Source organism: Geotrypetes seraphini, chromosome 7 (genome assembly GCF_902459505.1).
Source record: "Geotrypetes seraphini chromosome 7, aGeoSer1.1, whole genome shotgun sequence".
Classification (NCBI taxonomy): Eukaryota; Metazoa; Chordata; class Amphibia; order Gymnophiona; family Dermophiidae; genus Geotrypetes; species Geotrypetes seraphini.
The window spans coordinates 63,058,120-63,078,032 of record NC_047090.1 but is presented as its reverse complement, the minus strand read 5'-3'; the positions used below and the strand labels follow the sequence as shown (position 1 = coordinate 63,078,032).

General features: G+C 42.7%; 1 protein-coding gene across 11 annotated transcripts in view; it reads left to right on the top strand.

Moving 5' to 3' along the window:
• Nucleotides 1-19,913, top strand: part of MPPED1 (metallophosphoesterase domain containing 1) — a 435,376-nt gene that overhangs the window by 283,363 nt on the left and 132,100 nt on the right. For all 11 annotated transcript variants that reach the window (XR_004540102.1, XR_004540103.1, XM_033951634.1 and 8 more), the window contains exon 4: nt 6,554-6,779. Coding sequence is in view for 9 of the 11 variants with exons in the window: in XM_033951634.1 (XP_033807525.1) it covers nt 6,554-6,779 (226 nt within the window). In the remaining 2 variants the exon portion in view is untranslated. The remainder of the gene's footprint in view (nt 1-6,553; nt 6,780-19,913) is intronic.

Genomic DNA, 19,913 nt, shown 5'->3' with positions numbered 1-19,913 from the left:
GCTATTCTCACAACCCACCCACCTCCCCTGGTTGGTTTCTCTGCTAGCTATCTGAACTGAGGAGACACGCCCTGTGCTGGGCGGGAAGGCATTCATGCATGGCCGGTGCGGTCGACTCAAAACTTCGAGTTTCTTCAAGCAAGTCTGCTTGTGAGGCGTCCGTATCCGGGCTCCGATGACGTCACCCACATGTGAGAATAGCTGCTTGCTGTCCCTGGATAACACCTGTTACGGTAAGTAACTGTGCTATCTATGCCCGTTGGGAACTGCGGTTCTCCACAAATGGGCGACAGAATGGAGATTTCTCTGAATCTCTGTTCCTTAATTTTTTCAATCTCCCACAGTTGCACCAAGTGTCTCAAAAAGGGATTTCTCACATCGTGTAATCGTTCATTATCAGAAAAGGAAGCCCACAGCCAATGTTTCAATTGCATCACATAACTCTTTTCAATCTGTACCCCTGCTTTGGAATCCGTTATATACCAATCTAATAAAAGGCATACCTGCGCAGCCAAATAGTACCAATAAAGGTTCGGCACCTCTCTCCAACCCAACTCCCGCGCTGTTCAAAGCACTTATTGAGCTCAACGGGGATGTTTACCCTGCCAAATAAATATGTGAAATTCTCTATGTAAAGCTTTGAATACTCCCTTAGGTACCGCTAATGGGAGGGTCTGAAACAGGAATAACAAGCGCAGTAGCAGATTCATTTTAAGCACTATTATTCGGCCCCACCAAGAGATCCACAATCCATGCCATTTCTGTAAATCTGCTCTCATTGTTTTTATAATCCCAGAGTAATTAAGATCATAAAGTGTTGAGAAATCTCTTGGAATCTGGATGCCAAGATATCTAATATGCCCCCCGGTTCTCCAAAAAGGTAAATGATCCACTAACCTCTGCTCCTCCCTATCAAATAAAGTGACCCCCCCCAAAAAAAATTCAGATTTATCCATGTTAATTTTGAACCCAGATAACCTGCCATAAGTCGAAAAACATCTAAAATAACGGGGAAGGTGATATCCGGAACCCGAATATAAAGCAAAATGTCATTTGCGAAGAGTGCTAGTTTATGTTCCATCCCTCCCAAGGGTATGCCCCTAATATCTCCCCTTTCTCGTATGTAACTCGCTAGTGGTTCAATATAAATAGCAAAAAGTAAGGGAGACAGGGGGCATCCCTGTCTCATACCTGTGGCTATCGGAAAAAAAAAAAAATCTGTATAGAACCCATTTATCTTGATGCATGCCCCAGGAGCAGAATAGAAACTGCGTATCCATTGTCCAAATATGCCATCTAGCCCCATCTTCTCCATAATCGCCCACAAAAATCTCCATTGAACCCTGTCAAATGCTTTTTCAGCATCTATGGATAGCAACGCTATTTTATTACTAGTTTGTTGGGATGCCCTAAGCAAGTTCAATGTCCTACGTATGGTATCCCCCACTTGTCATCTTTGAATAAATCCTGATCTATGTGTATAAGTCCAGGGAGTAGCCTACCCAATTGCAATGCTAGTACTTTAGCCAAGATTTTTGCATTCACATTTAATAATGAGATGGGGTGGTTTTAATAACACCAGCCTCCCCAATTGAAGATGGTAATATACCCCCTTCTCTTACCCCATTGCACACATGAACCAACAATATGCTCAACTGATCTCTGAAATGTTTATAACAGGAATTAGAGAGTCTGTTCAGTCTGGGGGACTTGCCAGCCTTTAAACATTTAATCACACCCTCCACTTCTCCCACAGTTATGGGAAGCACCAGCTGATCTTTATCTTTTTAGGAGAGCTCAGGAATCGGAAGCTGCTGTAAGAAGCTATTGATCTCCATGGTGCTATCCTGTACCAAATTACTATATAGCTTCTGAAGGAAAATCAGAAGAGTGCTTTGAATGTCTTCATCCATAAATCTAAGGGACCCTGTCTCTTCTCAGATAGCCTGTACTGTAGCTGTTACCTGCTGAGCCAATCACTAGACTAATTGCTGTTTTCAAATAAAGCTTGTTTCAATTGGGCCCGTTTAAATTCCAACTCCTCCAGTTGCAGTTGATGCAATTCCAAACAAGCTTTCTGTAACAGCTCAACTATTTGAGGGTCTAGGTTATGCTTATGCTGTGTCTCTAAGGCCAATATCCTCTCCCTAAGGCCTAAAGATTACTGTGTCCTATCTCTTTTTTTTACATGCCGCCATTTAATAAAAACTCATAGTAACATAGTAGATGACGGCAGATAAAGACCCAAATGGTCCATCCAGTCTATCCAACCTGATTAAATTTAATTTTTTTTTTTCTTCTTAGCTATTTCTGGGCAAGAATCCAAAGCTCTGCCCAGTACTGTGCTTAGGTTCCAACTACTGAAGTCTCTGTCAAAGCTCACTCCAGCCCATCTACACCCTCCTAGCCATTGAAGCCCTCCGCAGCCCATCCTCAACCAAACTCCTCTAACCACTGCTTTCAGCGCATCACATAGTATGCCATCCCCTACCGACCCATTATCATTCTCCTGAAGATAAACTGTGATAGTATTCTGTATCTCCCGCAATATTTTAGGGTCCCCTAATAAGGATTCATTTAAGCTCCAGTAGCACCAACTTCTCACCTCCTGAAATCCTCTGCAATCAATTCATACAGGGGCATGATCAGATACTTGAATCATCTCAATTTCAGCTTGGTGGATGCACCCCTATACATTTCTGTGAGCTCAAACCCCATCGATTCTAGTGTATGTTTAAGTTGCATGAGAGAAGTGGGTGTAATTTTTTGGGGTTCCATGGAGCAACCTCCAGCAATCCATGAGGCCTAATGCCTGCATTAACTTCAATAGTGCTTTACTATGCCATCCTGCCTTAGCTCTGCCCCCTCTAGAGTGATCTATCCATGGATACGGACAAATATTGAAATCCTCACCAAGGAAAATGGCACCTTTAGAAAATTGTACCAACTCATCCTGCAACTTAGAGTAGAAAGCAGATTGAGAAGACTTAGAATCATAGATATTAATAATGGTAAGTTCTTTTCCCTGAACCTGACCCCAAAAGGCCAAACATCGACCCTCTCCATCTTTATAAGCTTGATCTATTATCAAACCCACTACTTTGTGTACCAGGATAGCTATCTCTCCCGCCTTCTGAGGGCGCTCTGATTGATGTATCCAGACTTATTCAAATAAAGAGGAGCATAATAATCTCTCATCTCTTGGTCTTAAATGCATTTCTTGTAAGATGCAGAAGATATCCCATCACAGTTTATGCAGTTCCCTGAAAACAATACTCCTCTTCCATGGATTATTCAATCTATTACACAGACAACAGGGGAAACAAATCCACAAAATACAAAGTAGCAAAAAAAGGTGGAATTGTCCAATCAGAAAGGTGCACAAAAAAAAGGGGTCTTTCAACTCATCTGATTGATCTTTATTCAATCTATTAACATTCCATGATCCTATTAGTAGAAAACAATCCACCCCCTCCCTCCCCTTCAACTTGTTCCCTGATTCCCTCCAGCTCCCCGAACCCTCCTTCCCTAGCAGATATAGCCAAACGACCAAACGTTCAGTCAACCATAGTAAAGAAGTTAGGTCTCCTCCGAGAAGGCAACTCAAGTTCCGCAAACACACAGCCTTCCGTCTCACCCCCATGCACTCCTCACAACCACACTATCCCCCTACAGGCAACAACAACAACAAAAAAAACCCCAGTCAACCATAACCTATACGTATCAAATGCTACCATACTACAACTGGATAGAGAACCATCTCACCTATAAAATATACAATCAGCCATCAATGATTAGTTAGACAGCTGAAATCTATAGGTAAGTTTCCACACCATTAAGGCTCAGGTACGCAGATCAAATGATCTTGTAAAGTACTGGTGACCATGTACCACAGTACCCAAATTCACACTCAGTCAGGTAGTAGCAATCATCTGTTTCTTGCTGGATCGAACCACCAACTTCCATATCCCGTCTGTTCTTCTCTTAATATTCTATGTTCCTGACCCATGTAGATTAGGTATATCTTTCATAGCTGACCACGCATTTGCCACTTTGTGAACTTTTTCAGATTTCCCATTGACAGTGATCCAAATCCTGAAAGGTAAAGCCATCTGTACTGATATCCTTTAGATCGCAATAGTTGAATCACCTCCTTAAAGTTGCGTTGTTTCTGCAACATGGACCACACTAAGTTCTGATAGATTCCCAGTACAGTATTCTTCCATCGAAAGTTCTGCTTGCAGGGTGCCCCATGAAGTACTTTTTCCTTAAGAGCAGTCAGCAAAACATGCTATGATGTCCTTAGGTCCCAAATTTCTCGACAAATCCAAGCTTTGGTGAGCCCGCACAATTTCTATTTGGAATTCCCTTAAACCGTAAATTACAGCAGCGAGATCTATTTTCTAGATCTTCAACTTGGTTCTGTAGTTCTTCAGTGGTGGCAACAGAGTGTTCTGATGTAGAGCGCACATCTGCTAGATCTTGAGTAAGCTCAGACACATGCTCCTCTGTAACTGCCACGTGGCCTTCGAGGTCTGTCACCTCCTTATGAACCTCTGCCAGCGCTGCTTTCATAACTTTATGAACTCCCACTATCACCTCCTTCAATTCATGAAACCATGACTGCAAAGTCTTAGTCATAAGCTCCGTATCACCTGTGGAGTCAAAAGCAGGGTCTTCATCTTCTGACTCAGTGTGCTGCCACCATTTATTTATTCTTATGCAGCGGCCGTCCCTTTCTCCACTTTCTCACCATTTTCTGCTGAGTAGCAAAATTTTTATAGCCGTTTTTGAGACGTCATTGCTTGCAGATTTCGCTTTATAGTTTACCAGCTAAATTTTCTTTTAGGAATGCTGTTTCGCTCATTAAACCACATGGCCCCCAACGGAGCTCTCAACTCAAAGAGCCATTCCATGGCGTGACGTCACTTCCTTCTCCCCTCCTCTCTTTGATTGTCTTGGACAGTGAATCACTTTGTACCCAGGTGGACAGAGATCTGCTAAGATAGGTGAGTTATCATCAGGAACCCATGACTCAGTTATACATACCTACTCCTACTTGATAATTACTTATCAAATCTTTTAAAATGAAAGGCTTATTGCAGAAAGGTCATGCTTTAAATATAAGCATTCTATCAGTAAATAGTCTTTATCTGAGGGTAATACAACATTGCAATCTATTAGTTTTAAGTTCTTACAATCTCTCCTTCTGTATTGATAAAACATTGCTGGCTTCAGTTTTATATTACTTGTAACCACTTCTAGTATTTTGGTGCAGTAGTATAATGAGCAATCAAGTTTTCCTGAACATATCTTAGGCCACCTTGGCTAAAGCAACACACTCTATTCTGATTTATTAGTATGTTTACTGACATAACATTATTATGGATAAGATTACTATATGCCCCGTCATCTATTCCCACTTTAAGCAAGGCTAGACCTATCATGGGTAAACAATAAATCTGTAGCCACCATATTTTTAAGGATCTCAATAACTCTAAGCACAATATTAAGTTCAACATTAAAGTGACTGCTCTGGTCTGTCCACTTGATCCACTCAGTTCATTTAGTGCACACAAAGGGCCACATATAGGGCCCTTTGGTGGGGCCCACTGGCAGGAGAACCTGCCCCGAAGATTGGATCAGATGTAGTTGGGCAGGTCTTCCTTCTTCAGGCCCGATAAATCACATTGGGGCGCTCCAGTGGGGTAAAGAGGGAACTGCGGCCAAGTCTTCCTCCTTATCATGATGGATTCTGGTGCCTTCCAAATTGCTGGCCCTTTATGGACTGAAGATTGGATCAGATGTGATTGGGCGGGACTTTTTTGTGGTGGCCCCTTTAAAAAGGGCTTTCCTTGTGTGATATTGGCCCAATCTTCATAAAAAATCAAAATAACATAACACAGTTTGTGAGGTTGATGAGTTGCTTGTACCATGGAGGAGTAACCTAATAGTTAATGCAGTAGCCTTAGAATTAGGGAAACTGTGTTCAGTTCCCACTAGCTCCTTGTGACTCAGCAAATCACCTAATACTCCATTGCCCCAGAAGCAAAATAAGTACCTGTATATAATATGTAAACCACTTTGATTATAACCACTTTTATTAAATCACATCCCCTTTCCCTTTGCTACAGGAATCAGTAATTCACTCCCTGTGGTACTGTTATAGCAGATTAGTGACTCTTGCAGTACATTTTACCAAAGCTTGGTAGCATCTACTACCCTTAGTGTGGTTACATGAGGAGATGCCCTTTCCCTTTAAGATCCATTCTCTGACGGTCAAGTCAGCTGATACAAGCAACTAGATGATTTACCATCATAACTCAGTGGAAGGATGTTCCTTTGCTGGCTCTATGATAGAAAATGGACTTTTGACATTGCTATAATGTTAACTTTTATGTTAAAGATGAAATTTGGGGAAATGTATGGTCCTGGTTTATAGATCACGTACAACACATTTAAATGTCTGTATCTAGGTATTACTGAGCACATCTGTGCTTCATTAAATTTAAGATTCTTTATTTTAATATCCTTTATTTTTTGTTTGTTTTAGGTAGCCTGCCATATGAATATAAAATTGTGATAGCTGGAAATCATGAACTCACATTTGACCAGGAGTTTATGGCTGACTTAATCAAACAAGACTTCTACTATTTTCCTTCTGTGTCCAAATTAAAATCTGAAAATTATGAAAATGTACAGACTCTTCTTACAAACTGCATCTATCTTCAGGACTCTGAAGTGACTGTGAGAGGATTTAGAATATATGGCTCCCCTTGGTAAGCAGGTCTTTTAACAACTAATTAAAAAGTTAGCATCTGTTTTATATCCACTAACAGTGTCTTTTGTAGAAAAGACTGAGCCATACTTAGATGTGGGTCTGTCTTTGGGAAGAGAGGGGAAAATTGGTGTGATCACCCAGGGTTCTATAACCCTTTGCTAGCACTTCCCCTGTAACAAGTCATAAAACTCAGGCATAGTATGATTCCTTATCCCATGACAAGCAGGCAGCATATTCTTGACTGATGGGTGACGGCACCGACGAAGCCCCGGTACTGACAATTTTAGAGTGATTGCACTCTAAGAACTTGGAAAGTTCTAGCAGGCCGCACCGCGCACGTGCCTTCCCGCCCGACGGAGGCGCGCGGTCCCCAGTTTCTTAGTTTCCGCGGAGCTAAGAAGACGCGTCCTTTTCAACGGCTGTTGAAAAGATTTTTTTGTATCGCCTTCCCGCTCGCGAAAACCCTGTCAGGAAATATTATTTCCTTTTTTCTTTTATTCTTTGTTGTTTTTCCAAAAAAAACAACTGCTTTTTTTCGGTTCGCCCCGGCGGGGCCTGTTGCCACCATCGAGGCCTCGGCCTTCGATTTGGCAGAAGCCGTTTTACTTTCATGCCCCCCCAACCCGGGTTTAAGAAGTGCCAGCTGTGTGCACGGCCCATTTCTCTGACTGACCCACACAACTGGTGCTTACAGTGCCTGGGTCCAGATCATCGGGCTTCCACCTGCACCCGCTGTGCCACATTGAAAAAACAAACTTTGAAAAACCGTCAGATTCAGCAACGGTTGCTGTTTGGTGCCGATATGTCTGACCCTACGGCATCGACACCGACATCGGCCCTGTCTCAGTCGGCACCCACCTCTTCGACACCGCGCCGGCGTCGCAACCATCAGGTAAGCCGGCTAAGAAGCCTTCCCCGCTGGAGCGTCCTCCGGTCTCTGTAGCAGCGAGCCCAGTCCTGCCAACCTCGAGGCGCCCGCGGAAGCGCTCTGCCCCTATTGAGGTGAGCCCCTCGACCTCGGGCTCCTCATCCTCGGGGCGTCGAGCGGCACCGCAGGTACCGCAGAAGAAAAAAGCGGTACCGGTGCCTTCGCTGGACAAGCGAATTGCTGCCGTCCTACAGGTGCAACTTAAAGAGCAGTTGCAACAGCTCCTTCCTGCTCTATTGGCACCGAACCTTCCAGTCCCGGTCTTGTCTGAGCTGCCGGTACCGACAGTGGAGCAGCCTCTATTGTCTGCGTCCACTTTGTCGGTACCGGTACATTCTGCTTCCTCGGTCTCCATGCCAGTTCTGGCACCGGAACCGAGAGCTCTACATCAGGCTGTCCAAACTTCGGCTCCGATACAGCCTTTAACATCTCCCGGTACCGCTTCTTTGAGGTCGGGTAAGTCGGTACACAAAACCCGGCACCTTGAACCCTCCACACCGGAGTCTTGGGATCGCGGTTCCCAAATTCGGGATCCTGATCTGTGGGGTGACTCTGAAGAACCTCTTCTCTCTGAGGGTGAGTGTTCGTCTGGTGAAGAGGATCTGTCTGTAGCAGATCCCTCCTCTAAGCCGGATTCTACTTCTTTCACCTCTTTCTTAAAAGAGATGTGTGAATCTCTTTCTTTTTTTTAAGTTCAAAAGTTTTTATTAGTTTTTTAGTACACAATGGTACAAACAGAAAAGTAAGGAATATCAACAGGATAAATGTACAAAACCAGAGTCCAATGTCCGTGGGAAAGAAATAAAAGAAAAAGAATTAGAAGACAGTCGGAGATCAAGAATAACTATACATTAGGTAAACTACCAAACAAAGTAACAAGTGAGATACAACTGATAAGATTGCATATGTATTAACCAACTGGTTTAGTAATAATCTCAAGATACCTATATAAGTATATAAATCAAACATTTAAGATTGTTACAATCACAGAGGGGTAGCCAGGTCAACACTGTCGGGTTTTAGTGAACAATATTGCAAAAGTGGATCCCATATAGCATGAAATTGACGTAGAGAACCCATCTTCTGAGCATAAATTGATTCGTATTTGACAATGATATTTAAATGAGACCACCATTCAGCATGAGATGCATCAAATAAGCTTTTCCAGTTAGTAAATATGACCTTAAGCGCTATCAAAAGTAGCGCACGTAGCAGCAAGCTCCCAGGGTCAGAAGGTGAGTAGCGGGAGGAGGTCGCACCAATAATAAGTGAAGTATAAGAAAAGTTTTCTTTAATATTAAGTATCTTAGCTATGTTCCCCCAAACCTGTGACCAAAAAGTTTTCAGCATAGGACAATCAAAAATCATATGTCGTAATGAACCATCATGTAGCCTGCAGGACCAGCACAATTTAGAGTTAGAGGAGTCAATCTTAGCCAATCTACAAGGGGTCCAGTACGATCCATGTAACAAAAAATAGGCCGACTGAAGTATGGAAGCGGAATGTAGTGCCTTACTTGCAGAAAGCCATACATTCGACCATTCTTCTTCTGTTAAATGAGTGGAAAGTTCAGAATGCCACATATTACAAATAGCTGTAGGGGGAAGGTCCGTAAGGAGGCGAATTGATTTGTACCATCTAGATGCCTCTTTACCTAAAGCAGCAATAGAATTACAGGTTACCAGATAAGACGGTATAGCGGTAGTAAAAGTTGTGGTGGAGAGTAACTTTTTGATGCAATGAGTCAATTGCAACCATCTAAAGAGTTGTGTGGGCGGTAGATTGTGTGTTCTACAAATAACTTCAAATGTATACCAATTCATTCCATCATATAAGTGAGAGAGGCACCATAACCCATGATTTTGCCATAATTTCCATGAAACCATTTTATTTTGAATTTTAATTGAAGGGTTATTCCAAAGCGGAGCCATGAGAGATGAAGACCATGTAATCTCCGCATGGGAATCGTAATGTCTGATTGCAGTGAGTGTGGATTGAATCACTGGGTGGTGTTCCAGCGTACCAACACCTTTCATGACTGGGGCATATTGTAAAAGTAAATGGGTATTAGATGATTCCAAGGGTACCCATAGTGGTAAAGTAGTGGATTGAGGGGGTTCTAACCATCTCCTACTTTGTCTTAGCAGAAATGCCAAATGGTAATCATATACACTGGGAAAATTGACTCCCCCCTGTTGTTTAGTACACTTAAGTTTACGAATGCTAATTCTAGGCGTTTTGTCATTCCACAAAAAGGAGACCAGCATACGTTCTATTTTTTTGTAATTTTGGGACGGCATTAAGCAGGGAAGCATAGATAATGTGTAGTTGACAATTGGGATAAGCATCATCTTGATGGTGTCCAACCTACCCCACCATGTGAGTTTCAAGGGTGACCATCGAGATATGAGCATTTTGAGTTTGGAAAGTAGAAATTCCATATTATAAGTCAAAGTATCTTCTATAGTTGGGCCAAAAAGGATACCTAAATATTTGAGCTTAGTAGGGGACCATTCAAAACCATATTTATCAATATCTTCTTTAACCTCAGGGCAATTTAACGGCATAATTTCAGTCTTGTTTTGATTGAGTTTGTATCCCGAAATGTTTGAGTATGAGGCAATCAGTTCCAGCACGTGGGGTACAGATGACGGATTTAGATATAACAGCACATCGTCAGCATAGGCTGATAGTTTGACATGTGCATTAGGAGTTATAAGACCTTTTATATCAGGATTTGAACGAATTGCAATCAGGAATGGTTCAAGTGCAATATTAAACAGCAAGGGGGAAAGGGGACAACCCTGTCTAGTTCCCCTGGAGGGATGAAATGGGGCGGAATACAAATCATTTATAAATAATTTAGTAGTAGGTGCAGAATATAGAATTTTAACCAGCGAAAGGAAGTATGGTGGGAAGCCATACCAATGCAATACCTGAAAAATGTAGTTCCATTCAATGCGGTCAAACGCTTTTTCTGCATCTAATCCCATAAGTAACAAGGGATCTGGGACTGCTCTAGCAATATGAAGTACATCAGTTAATATCCTAGTGTTATCACTAGAAAGGCGCCCTGGTAAGAAACCAGTTTGATCTGGTGAGATTAAATCCATCATACTGGGAAGCAGTTTGTTTGCTACTATTTTGGCAAATATCTTAGCATCTGTATTAATCAGTGATAAGGGTCTATAATTGGCAACAGATAGAGGGGATTTGTCCGGTATAGGGAGAATTATTATTGTTGCTTCAGTAAAGGAGCCTGAAATGTTACCAGATTGGATGATGGATGTAAAAAAAGATTGAATGTGATCAATGATTTGAGGTAGAAATGTCTTATAGAATTCTGCTGTAAGACCATCAGGTCCAGGAGCTTTATTTTTAGCAAGTTGTGAAATAGCCGATTCAATATCAGTTTTATTGATGGGAGAAGAAAGCTCTTGGTGATATGACGACGAAATCGGAGTGTGTGGTAAGGTGTCTAAAAATTTAATGATAGTAGGTATATCGCTTGCTTCAGATGTATAAAGGTCTGAGTAGAATTTATGGAAACAAGAGAGAATATCTTCTGATTTAGTCAAAGTGATGTCAAACTTATCCACAATAGCAGCAACATAAGTTTTGGAACCTCTGCCTTTCAGATACATAGCTAGTTGGTGCCCACTACGATTATTTTCAGAATAATACGAAGCGTTTTTAAGTAATAGTGTGTGAGAAGCCGTTTTGCTAAGTAAGAGATTGTATTCAACCTTTAAGGCCCTAAGATGTGATAAGGTGCCATAATTATGTGGGTGGAGCACATGTGAGTCTTCAGAAATTTTAATTTGCCTTTCTAAATCTTCAATAGATTTTAATCTCACACATTTCAAGTGAGCTGCCTGAGAAATTATAACCCCTCTGATAAATGCCTTAAAGGAGTCCCAGAGGTTTATCCAATTAGTCGACGAGGGACTATTAAAGAGAAAAAATCTGTTATTGCCAGCGAAATTGTTTCTACAAATGAAGACTCCAGCAGTAGTGAATTATTGAATCTCCATGGTCTACTTGGAGAAGACCCAGTGATGTTATTAAAGTGCAAGGTTATTGCAGCATGGTCAGAAATAGCAATTTCTCTAATGTCAGCGGAAGAGATATAAGTGGACAGAGCTGTACTAATTAAGAAGTAATCTATACGTGAGTAAGTTGAGTGTGGTGGCGAGTAGAAGGTGAATTTTCTATCAGTAGTGTGTGTTATACGCCAAGGGTCAGTCAAATTAAATTGTGAAATTATACCTTGTAATTTATACCAAGAGCGAGATGTTTTGTATAGGGATTTAGACTGTCGATCTTTAGTGGAGTCAAGAATAAGGTTGAAGTCCCCACCTAAAATATAAAGCTCATTTGAGGATAATGTAAGTTGTTCAGCTAAATCATCAAAAAATGTGGGAGAATCTACATTAGGAGCATATAGATTGAGGCACATTACATGAAGACCATGTAAAACCAAATGTGCTACTATCCATCTGCCTGCATTGTCAGAGGAGTAAGAAATCATCTGTAAATCCTGCCTACATTTAATATACATCAGAACACCATTTTTTTTATCCACTGCTGGTGAAAACAAAGGTGGTAAAGCCCAGGGAAATTGAAATTTAGCAGAATCATTTGCATTTAAGTGAGTCTCCTGTAGAAAAACTATATCAGGTTGGAGTCTTGAAACATAGTCCCTGATTTTCTGTTGTTTAACAGGATTGTTTAGCCCTTTCACATTTAAGGAACAAAGTTTAAGAGACATAACAATTCAATGGATATAGTACATCAGTGAACACTGCAAGGTGACATAAAGGTGCATGGTCTCGTATGCTTGAAGGAGAAGAATTGGTATAACAGCAATACACATAGTATACCTGAAATATATATCAGGAATAGTAATCCAAGGATGTGCGTCCCATTTTTTAGGCACCCAACTCCGAACATGTAATATTATTGGTGCCATATCAAGATATACACAATCCTGCAATCAATACACAAGTTAGGAGAGGCTTTTTGAGCAATGATAGTAAGAATAAGTCTTACTTGTAGGCCACTTAGTGAAGTGTTAATCTTAATACAAGTATCAAAATGGAAAAAAAGAGAAAACATAAGTGAAGTGGATAACAACCCAATGAAATAGATGTACAAAAGAAAGGCTGTCTCCAAATGTGCACAGAGAAAGAGAAAAACGGACATTGGAATCTGAGACAGAACAGGTATAGTAAGGCCACATAGGCAGATAGTGATAAGCTCAACATAGCTCAAGGTACATAAGAATAATATACCCTCGGTAGAAGGAGGAGAGATTTGATATGTAAACCAGCAACCTAATAAATTTTCAACATACATATCAAAATTCAAAACCATGCAAATCTCAGCACATTCATGTCAGAAAAAACAATCAAAGCTAGCAAATTTTCAAGAGAGTAAAGCGCATATAAAGCCCTGTCAGAGCTCTTCTTCTTGGTCAGGATATTCAGGTGGCATCTATGGTACTCGGCGCTTGTAGTTCAAGGAAATCAGCCAATTCATGAGGATGTTGGAAATTCTTTGTAGTGTTATTAATCGTGACACGAAGAGTGGCCGGGTAAAACATGCCATATTTTGCCCCCATAATTTTCAGCTTTGGTCTGTATTCGAGCAGTTGCTTTCTACGCTTGGCAGTCTGTTTAGAAAGGTCAGGAACGATGAGAATAGTGTGGCCCTCATACTTAAGAGGGTGATGTAGCTTAGCCTGCCGCATGATCTCCATGACCTGGGAGTAACGCAGGAGCCGAGCAATGATGGGCCTCGGGTATTTCGCATGCACGTCAAGCACGTGCGTCGGGGAGCGGTGCGCTCTGTCGATTTCTAAATCATATTTAAATTCCAGATTTAAGAGTTTTGGCAGTGTTGCTTGTAGAAATGCTATGGTGTCTCTGCCTTCCCTCGGTATCCCCAGAATACGAATGTTATTTCTGCGCGAGCGGTTCTGTGCATCTTCAAGTTCTTGTTCTAAGATGGCGACTTTTTTAAATTGTCGTTGCAGAGTTTTGATGTTGCTTTCATTTACCTCGATTTTTTGTTCAGCCGTGTCAATCCTTGACCGGCAAACCGCCATTTCAATTGTCAGGGAAGCAAGTTCTGTTTTGATGTCTTCAGTATTTTGATTTGTGGTGGTTAGCAAATCTCGCATGGAGCGGAGTTCCGCCATGACAGTTTGCAGAGAGTCAGCTTCTTCCTTTGCAGGCGGATTTTTCACTGGCGAAATAGGCTCAGCACTTTTTCTCTTGCCTGGTTTGGAAGCCGACATCTTTAGGCTGGTAATTTTGCGGGTTGCAGTAAAAATATTTCCGAGGGTGAGAGGTAAAAATTCTTTATAGTGATTCGAGCCACGGAGCAAAATCACTACGCTGCCATTTACAGTGACGCTCACTAGCGCCCCTCGTGTGAATCTCTTTCTATTCCCTTGGAGTCTGAGTCCAAAAAATCCAAAGCGTTCCTTGATGCACTGGACTTTGACCAGCCTCCAAGGGAATTTCTCAAACTGCCCCTCCACGATATCTTGAGGGAGACTTTTTATAAAAACCTGGAGACGCCTCTGACTATCCCAGGAGCTCCTCGAAAATTGGACTCCTTGTATAAAGTCATCCCTATTCCTGGCTTCGACAAGCCTCAACTTCCACACGAGTCTCTTTTAGTGGAATCCACACTTAAGAAGTCTGCAGGAGCTAGTGTATACGCTTCAGTCCCTCCTGGCAGAGAAGGAAAGGCCATGGATAAATTTGGCAAAAGATTATACCAAAATGCTATGTTGGCTAACAGATCAGGGAATTATGCTTTTCATTTTTCCTTTTACCTAAAGCATCTCATTCAAGATCTCTCTGCTTTTGAGAAGTACCTCCCTGACCGCAAGAGATCTGCTTTTCGCCAATGTTCTTCCTCTCTTCTCCAGCTTAGGAAGTTCCTGGTCCGTTCGATCTACGATACATTCGAATTGACCTCCAGAGTCACGGCCATGTCTGTTGCCATGCGTCGTCTGGCATGGCTCAGAGTATCAGAGCTTGATGTTAACCATCAGGATCGCCTGGCTAATGCTCCATGCCTAGGCGATGAGCTTTTTTGGAGAATCCATGGACTCCACCACACAAAAATTATCTGCCCATGAAACTCGCTGGGATACTCTTCTAAAAACCAAAAAGAAGACTCCATCTACCTGGCCTTTTTGGCAGCAATCGGCCCACCAACGCCGTTTCGTGGCTCGTCCTTTACTACCAGCTCCTCAACAGCCTAGGCGTCAGCGCCAGCAGCAATGGCAAACTCCTAGGCCAGCACAGCAGCAACAGGTGAAGCCTCCTCCACCGCAGAAGTCTACCCAACCCTTTTGACTTCGTTCTCCAGGGCATAGCCAGTGTTCTACCATCTGCCCACCTTCCCCAACCCATAGGAGGACGTCTGACTTTCTTCATCAGCCGTTGGGAAATTATCACCTCGGATCAGTGGGTCCTCAACATCATCCGCCACGGCTACTCTCTCAACTTTCATACTCTTCCCGCCCAAATTCTGCCAAGAGAGTCTGCTTTGAACACTCCTCAGTCTTCCCTCCTGCTTCAGGAGGTTCAATCCCTCCTCCTTCTGAATGCCATAGAGGAAGTTCCTCTAGATCAAAAGGGGCAGGGATTCTACTCCCGTTACTTTCTGGTCCCCAAAAAAACAGGAGATCTCAGACCCATTCTAGACCTTCGCGATCTCAACAAATGCTTGGTCAAAGAAAAATTCAGGATGCTTTCTCTGGCCACTCTTTACCCTCTTCTCAATCAAGGCGACTGGCTATGCTCCCTCGATCACAAAGAGGCATATACCCATATTCCTGTCACTCGGGAATCCAGACAGTACCTCCGCTTCATGATCAATCACTGTCATTACCAATACAAGGTGCTACCCTTCGGTCTTGCCTCCTCTCCAAGAGTGTTCACCAAATGTCTGATTGTGGTGGCTGCTTTTCTACGCTCTCACCACCTGCAGGTTTTTCTTTACCTGGACGATTGGTTGATCAAGTCCACTTCCTCTCAGACAGTGCTCCGGGCCACCAACCACACCATCCTTTTTCTATAACTCCTGGGGTTTGAGATCAATCTACCCAAATCCCCACTCAGAGACTTCAATTCATAGGAGCGGTCCTGGATACAGTCCTCATGAGAGCGTTCCTGCCGTCCAACCGCCTTCAGGCCCTCCTAAACTTACTTGCTCCACTTCATCACTTCATCATGCTTCTATTCTTTTCTCTCCTCTCTTCTACCTTCCAAAGTATTTACATCAATGCTGTCTTGTTAAAATGTTTATTTTATTTTTATTTTTCCTCTAACTCTACTTTTCACTTCTCTATTACCCTCCAGGTACTTTAGTTAGATTGTGAGCCTTCGGGACAGTAAGGGAATTTTTCAAGTACCTTTCTTATTTCTAATCTTAATGTATATTTTCTGTAAACCGCTTAGAACCTAACGGATGTAGCGGTATATAAGAAATAAATTACATTACAATATCTATGTCAGCAGGTGCTTCCACAACGTTCCATCTCTGCCAAGCAAATGATGATACTCTTGGGTCACAAGGCCTCGACAGTTCATGTCACCCCCTTCGCACGTCTTCACCTGCGCACTCCTCAATGGACCTTAGCTACCCAGTGGTCCCAAGCGACGGATCCTTGCTCATGGCACATATTTGTGACATCATCTCTTCGTCAGTCTCTACAATGGTGGTTGATATCCTCCAATCTCTCCAGAGGTCTTCTGTTCCATCTACCTCCTCATCAACTGGTCATCACCACCGACGCCTCCCCTTATGCATGGGGAGCTCATTTGAACGAGTTCCAAACTCAAGGCCTTTGGACAGCCCAGGAAAAGAAGCATCACATCAATTTCCTGGAACTCAGAGCGATGTTTTATGCCCTCAAGGCTTTCCAACATCTTCTCTATCCTCAAGTTCTACTACTGTGCACAGACAATCAAGTTGCGATGTACTACATCAACAAACAGGGCGGGACAGGCTCTCGCCTTTTGTGTCAGAAAGCCCAGAGGATTTGGTCTTGGGCCACAGATCACCAATTATTCCTGAAAGCTATCTACATTCAGGGAGAGCAGAATTCCTTAGCGGACAATCTCAGCAGAATTCTCCAACCTCACGAGTGGACTCTCGATCCTTTGACTCTACAGTCCATTTTCGCTCAATGTGGCACTCCTCAGATAGACCTCTTTGCAGCTCCTCACAATCATCAGCTGCCCCTCTTCTGCTCCAGACTCTACTCTCCTCACCGTCTGGCAGCGGATGCATTTCTCCTAGATTAGTCCAATCTGTTCCTGTATGTTTTCCCTCCTCTGCCTCTCATGTTACGAACCTTGTTCAAGCTCAAGAGGGAACAAGCCACCATGATTCTCATCGCTCCGCGGTGGCCCAGGCAACATTGGTTCTCCCTTCTACTTCAACTCAGTTCCAGGGAGCCTATTCTTCTTCCTCTGTTTCCTTCTCTGCTTACACAGCATCAGGAGACTCTTCTGCATCCCAACCTCCAGTTTCTGCACTTGACAGCTTGGTATCTCTCAGGCTGAATTCAACTGATCCTCTTCTGTCTCAGCCCGTTCGTTCTATTCTGGATGCTTCCAGGAAACCGGCCACTCTGCAATGTTACCATCAGAAGTGGACACGATTTTCTTCCTGGTGTCTTCTTCATAATTATGATCCCACTTCTCTTGCAGTGGAGACCTTGTTAGACTATCTTCTTTCTTTGTCTGACTCTGATCTCAAGTCTACTTCCATCAGAGTCCACCTCAGTGCTATTGCTGCTTTTCATGAGCCAGTTCATGGGAAACTTCTCTCAGCTCATCCTTTGGTTTCCAGATTCATGCGGGGTCTTTTCAATGTGAAACCACCTCTTAAGGCTCCTCCTGTAGTCTGGGATCTCAATGTGGTTCTCTCCGCCTTAATGAAGCCTCCGTTTGAACCTTTGGCTACTGCTCCTTTCAAGTTCCTCACTTGGAAAGTGGTCTTCCTTATTGCTCTTACCTCTGCCAGGAGGGTCAGTGAGCTACATGCACTAGTTGCGGATCCACCTTTTATTGTCTTTCATCATGACAAGGTGGTTCTGCGTACACATCCAAAGTTTCTCCCTAAGGTTGTCTCTGAATTCCATCTCAACCAATCCATTGTTCTGCCTGTCTTCTTTCTGAAACCTCACTCTCATTCTGGAGAACAGGCTCTACATACTTTGGACTGTAAGCAGGCTTTAGCTTACTATTTAGACCAGGGGTGTCGAACTCAATCAGAGAAGGGGCCAAAATCTAAAATCCAGCCTAAATCGTGGGCCGAATGGTTTACTGAACAGTCATAAACTGACAATGTTAACCAGAAATGTGAATTTAAAATGAGTGGAACAATCTTTTCCTTAACAGTGCAGTTAACCAACTCACATGCTATCAAGCAAAACAGTAATATTGGTATCAAGCAAAACAGTAATATTGGAATGTACCTAAAATGCTCATTGTTTTGTTTTCTGGCTAGATGTCTGACACCGTTTTCCCCGTATCAATGAGTCAATGTTCGGTTTTATTTCTTGGGCTGTAGCAACCCGCAAAACAGCATGGAGGTTGTCATCGGTAATGCGTGATCTGTGCTTGTTTTTGTTCAGATTCATTATTGAAAACATCTGTTCACAAAGATAGGTGCTCCTGAACATGGATAGAATACGGGCAGCATGAAGTCGGAGCTCTGGCATTGAGTCAGGGGGCAGTAGAGGGTAGAAGTCCTCAATTTCAACATCCTGAAACCTTGATTTCAGGCCACTGTCAGACTGAAGCTCGATTATCTCCATCTGAAGGTGATGGGGCACATTGTTGACATCAACTGTAAAAGGATTGGCAAAGATGTCAAAGCCTGAGTGCTGTGTTCTAAAGTCAGAGAAGCGCCGCTCAAATTCACTTAGTAAACGGCTAACTTTGGTAGCCAGCCGACTGCAAGGAAAAGTACCAGAAATAGTGGTTGAGATACTCAAACAAACGGGAAAGTGGGCAAGATTGTCCTGTTCCAGTTGGGACTTCCATAGTTGAAGTTTACGCTGGAATGCTGTGATCATGTCAGACATCTTCGTGATGACTTGTTTGCGTCTCTGCAGCTTCAGATTCAGTTGGGCGAGATGCTGGCATATGTCACACATCATAGCAAAATCACATAGCCAGGCGGGATCCGACAGTTCAGGCAAGGGCTTTCCTTTACTTTCCATGAAAAGAGCAATTTGTTCTCTGAGCTCAAAAAATCTTTTGAGGACTGCGCTGTTGCTCAGCCATCTTACTTCTGTGTGGTATGGCACGTCTCCATGCTCTGCACCCACCTCCTGTAAAAACTGCTGGAACTGTCGATGATTCAGGCCACGTGCCCTTATAAAGTTAATAGTTTTAATGACTGTGGTCATTATGTCATTCATGTCCAGAACTTTTCCACACATAGCCTCTTGGTGGATAATGCAATGATAAGTAATCAAGGGTGTGTGGCAGTGACTTTTTTGCATTCTTTCCTTCATTAGTCCAACCAAGCCTTTCTTTTCTCCGCACATTGAAGGTGCGCCATCGGTAGTTAGCCCCACCAACTTTTCCCAGGGTAATTTAAAATTATTTATAGATTTCTCCACAGCCTCAAATATATCTCTACCAGTCGTCGTCCCATGCATGGCAGCTACATCCAAAAGTTCCTCAGTGACAGAGAGGTCGGTCTTCGTAGCACGTATAAAGATGGACAGCTGCGCTGTATCAGTGTTGTCTGTGCTTTCATCGATAGCAAGTGAAAAAGCGAGATAACTGCATGCCTGTTCAGCCAGCTGTGATGATAGATTTCCTGAGAGTTCTTGAACTCTGTCTGCAATGGTGTTTCTTGACAAACTGACAGTTTGAAAACTCTGTATCTGGTCTGGGCATACTTTATCACACACTTCTAGCATGCATTGCTTCAAAAAGGCACCCTCTGAAAAACACCTTGAAGTACGGGCAATTTCTTCAGCCACTATAAAGCTTGCTTTCACTGCAGCATCATTTTTCGCTGTAGCCTTTGTAAACATTTGCTGCTGTGATTGTAGTTTGCCTTTTAGTTCTTTAACAATTTTATGCTTTTCTTCCAAAGTATATTTGCCATACTTAACATTATGTTTGGTGTCAAAATGACGACGTATATTG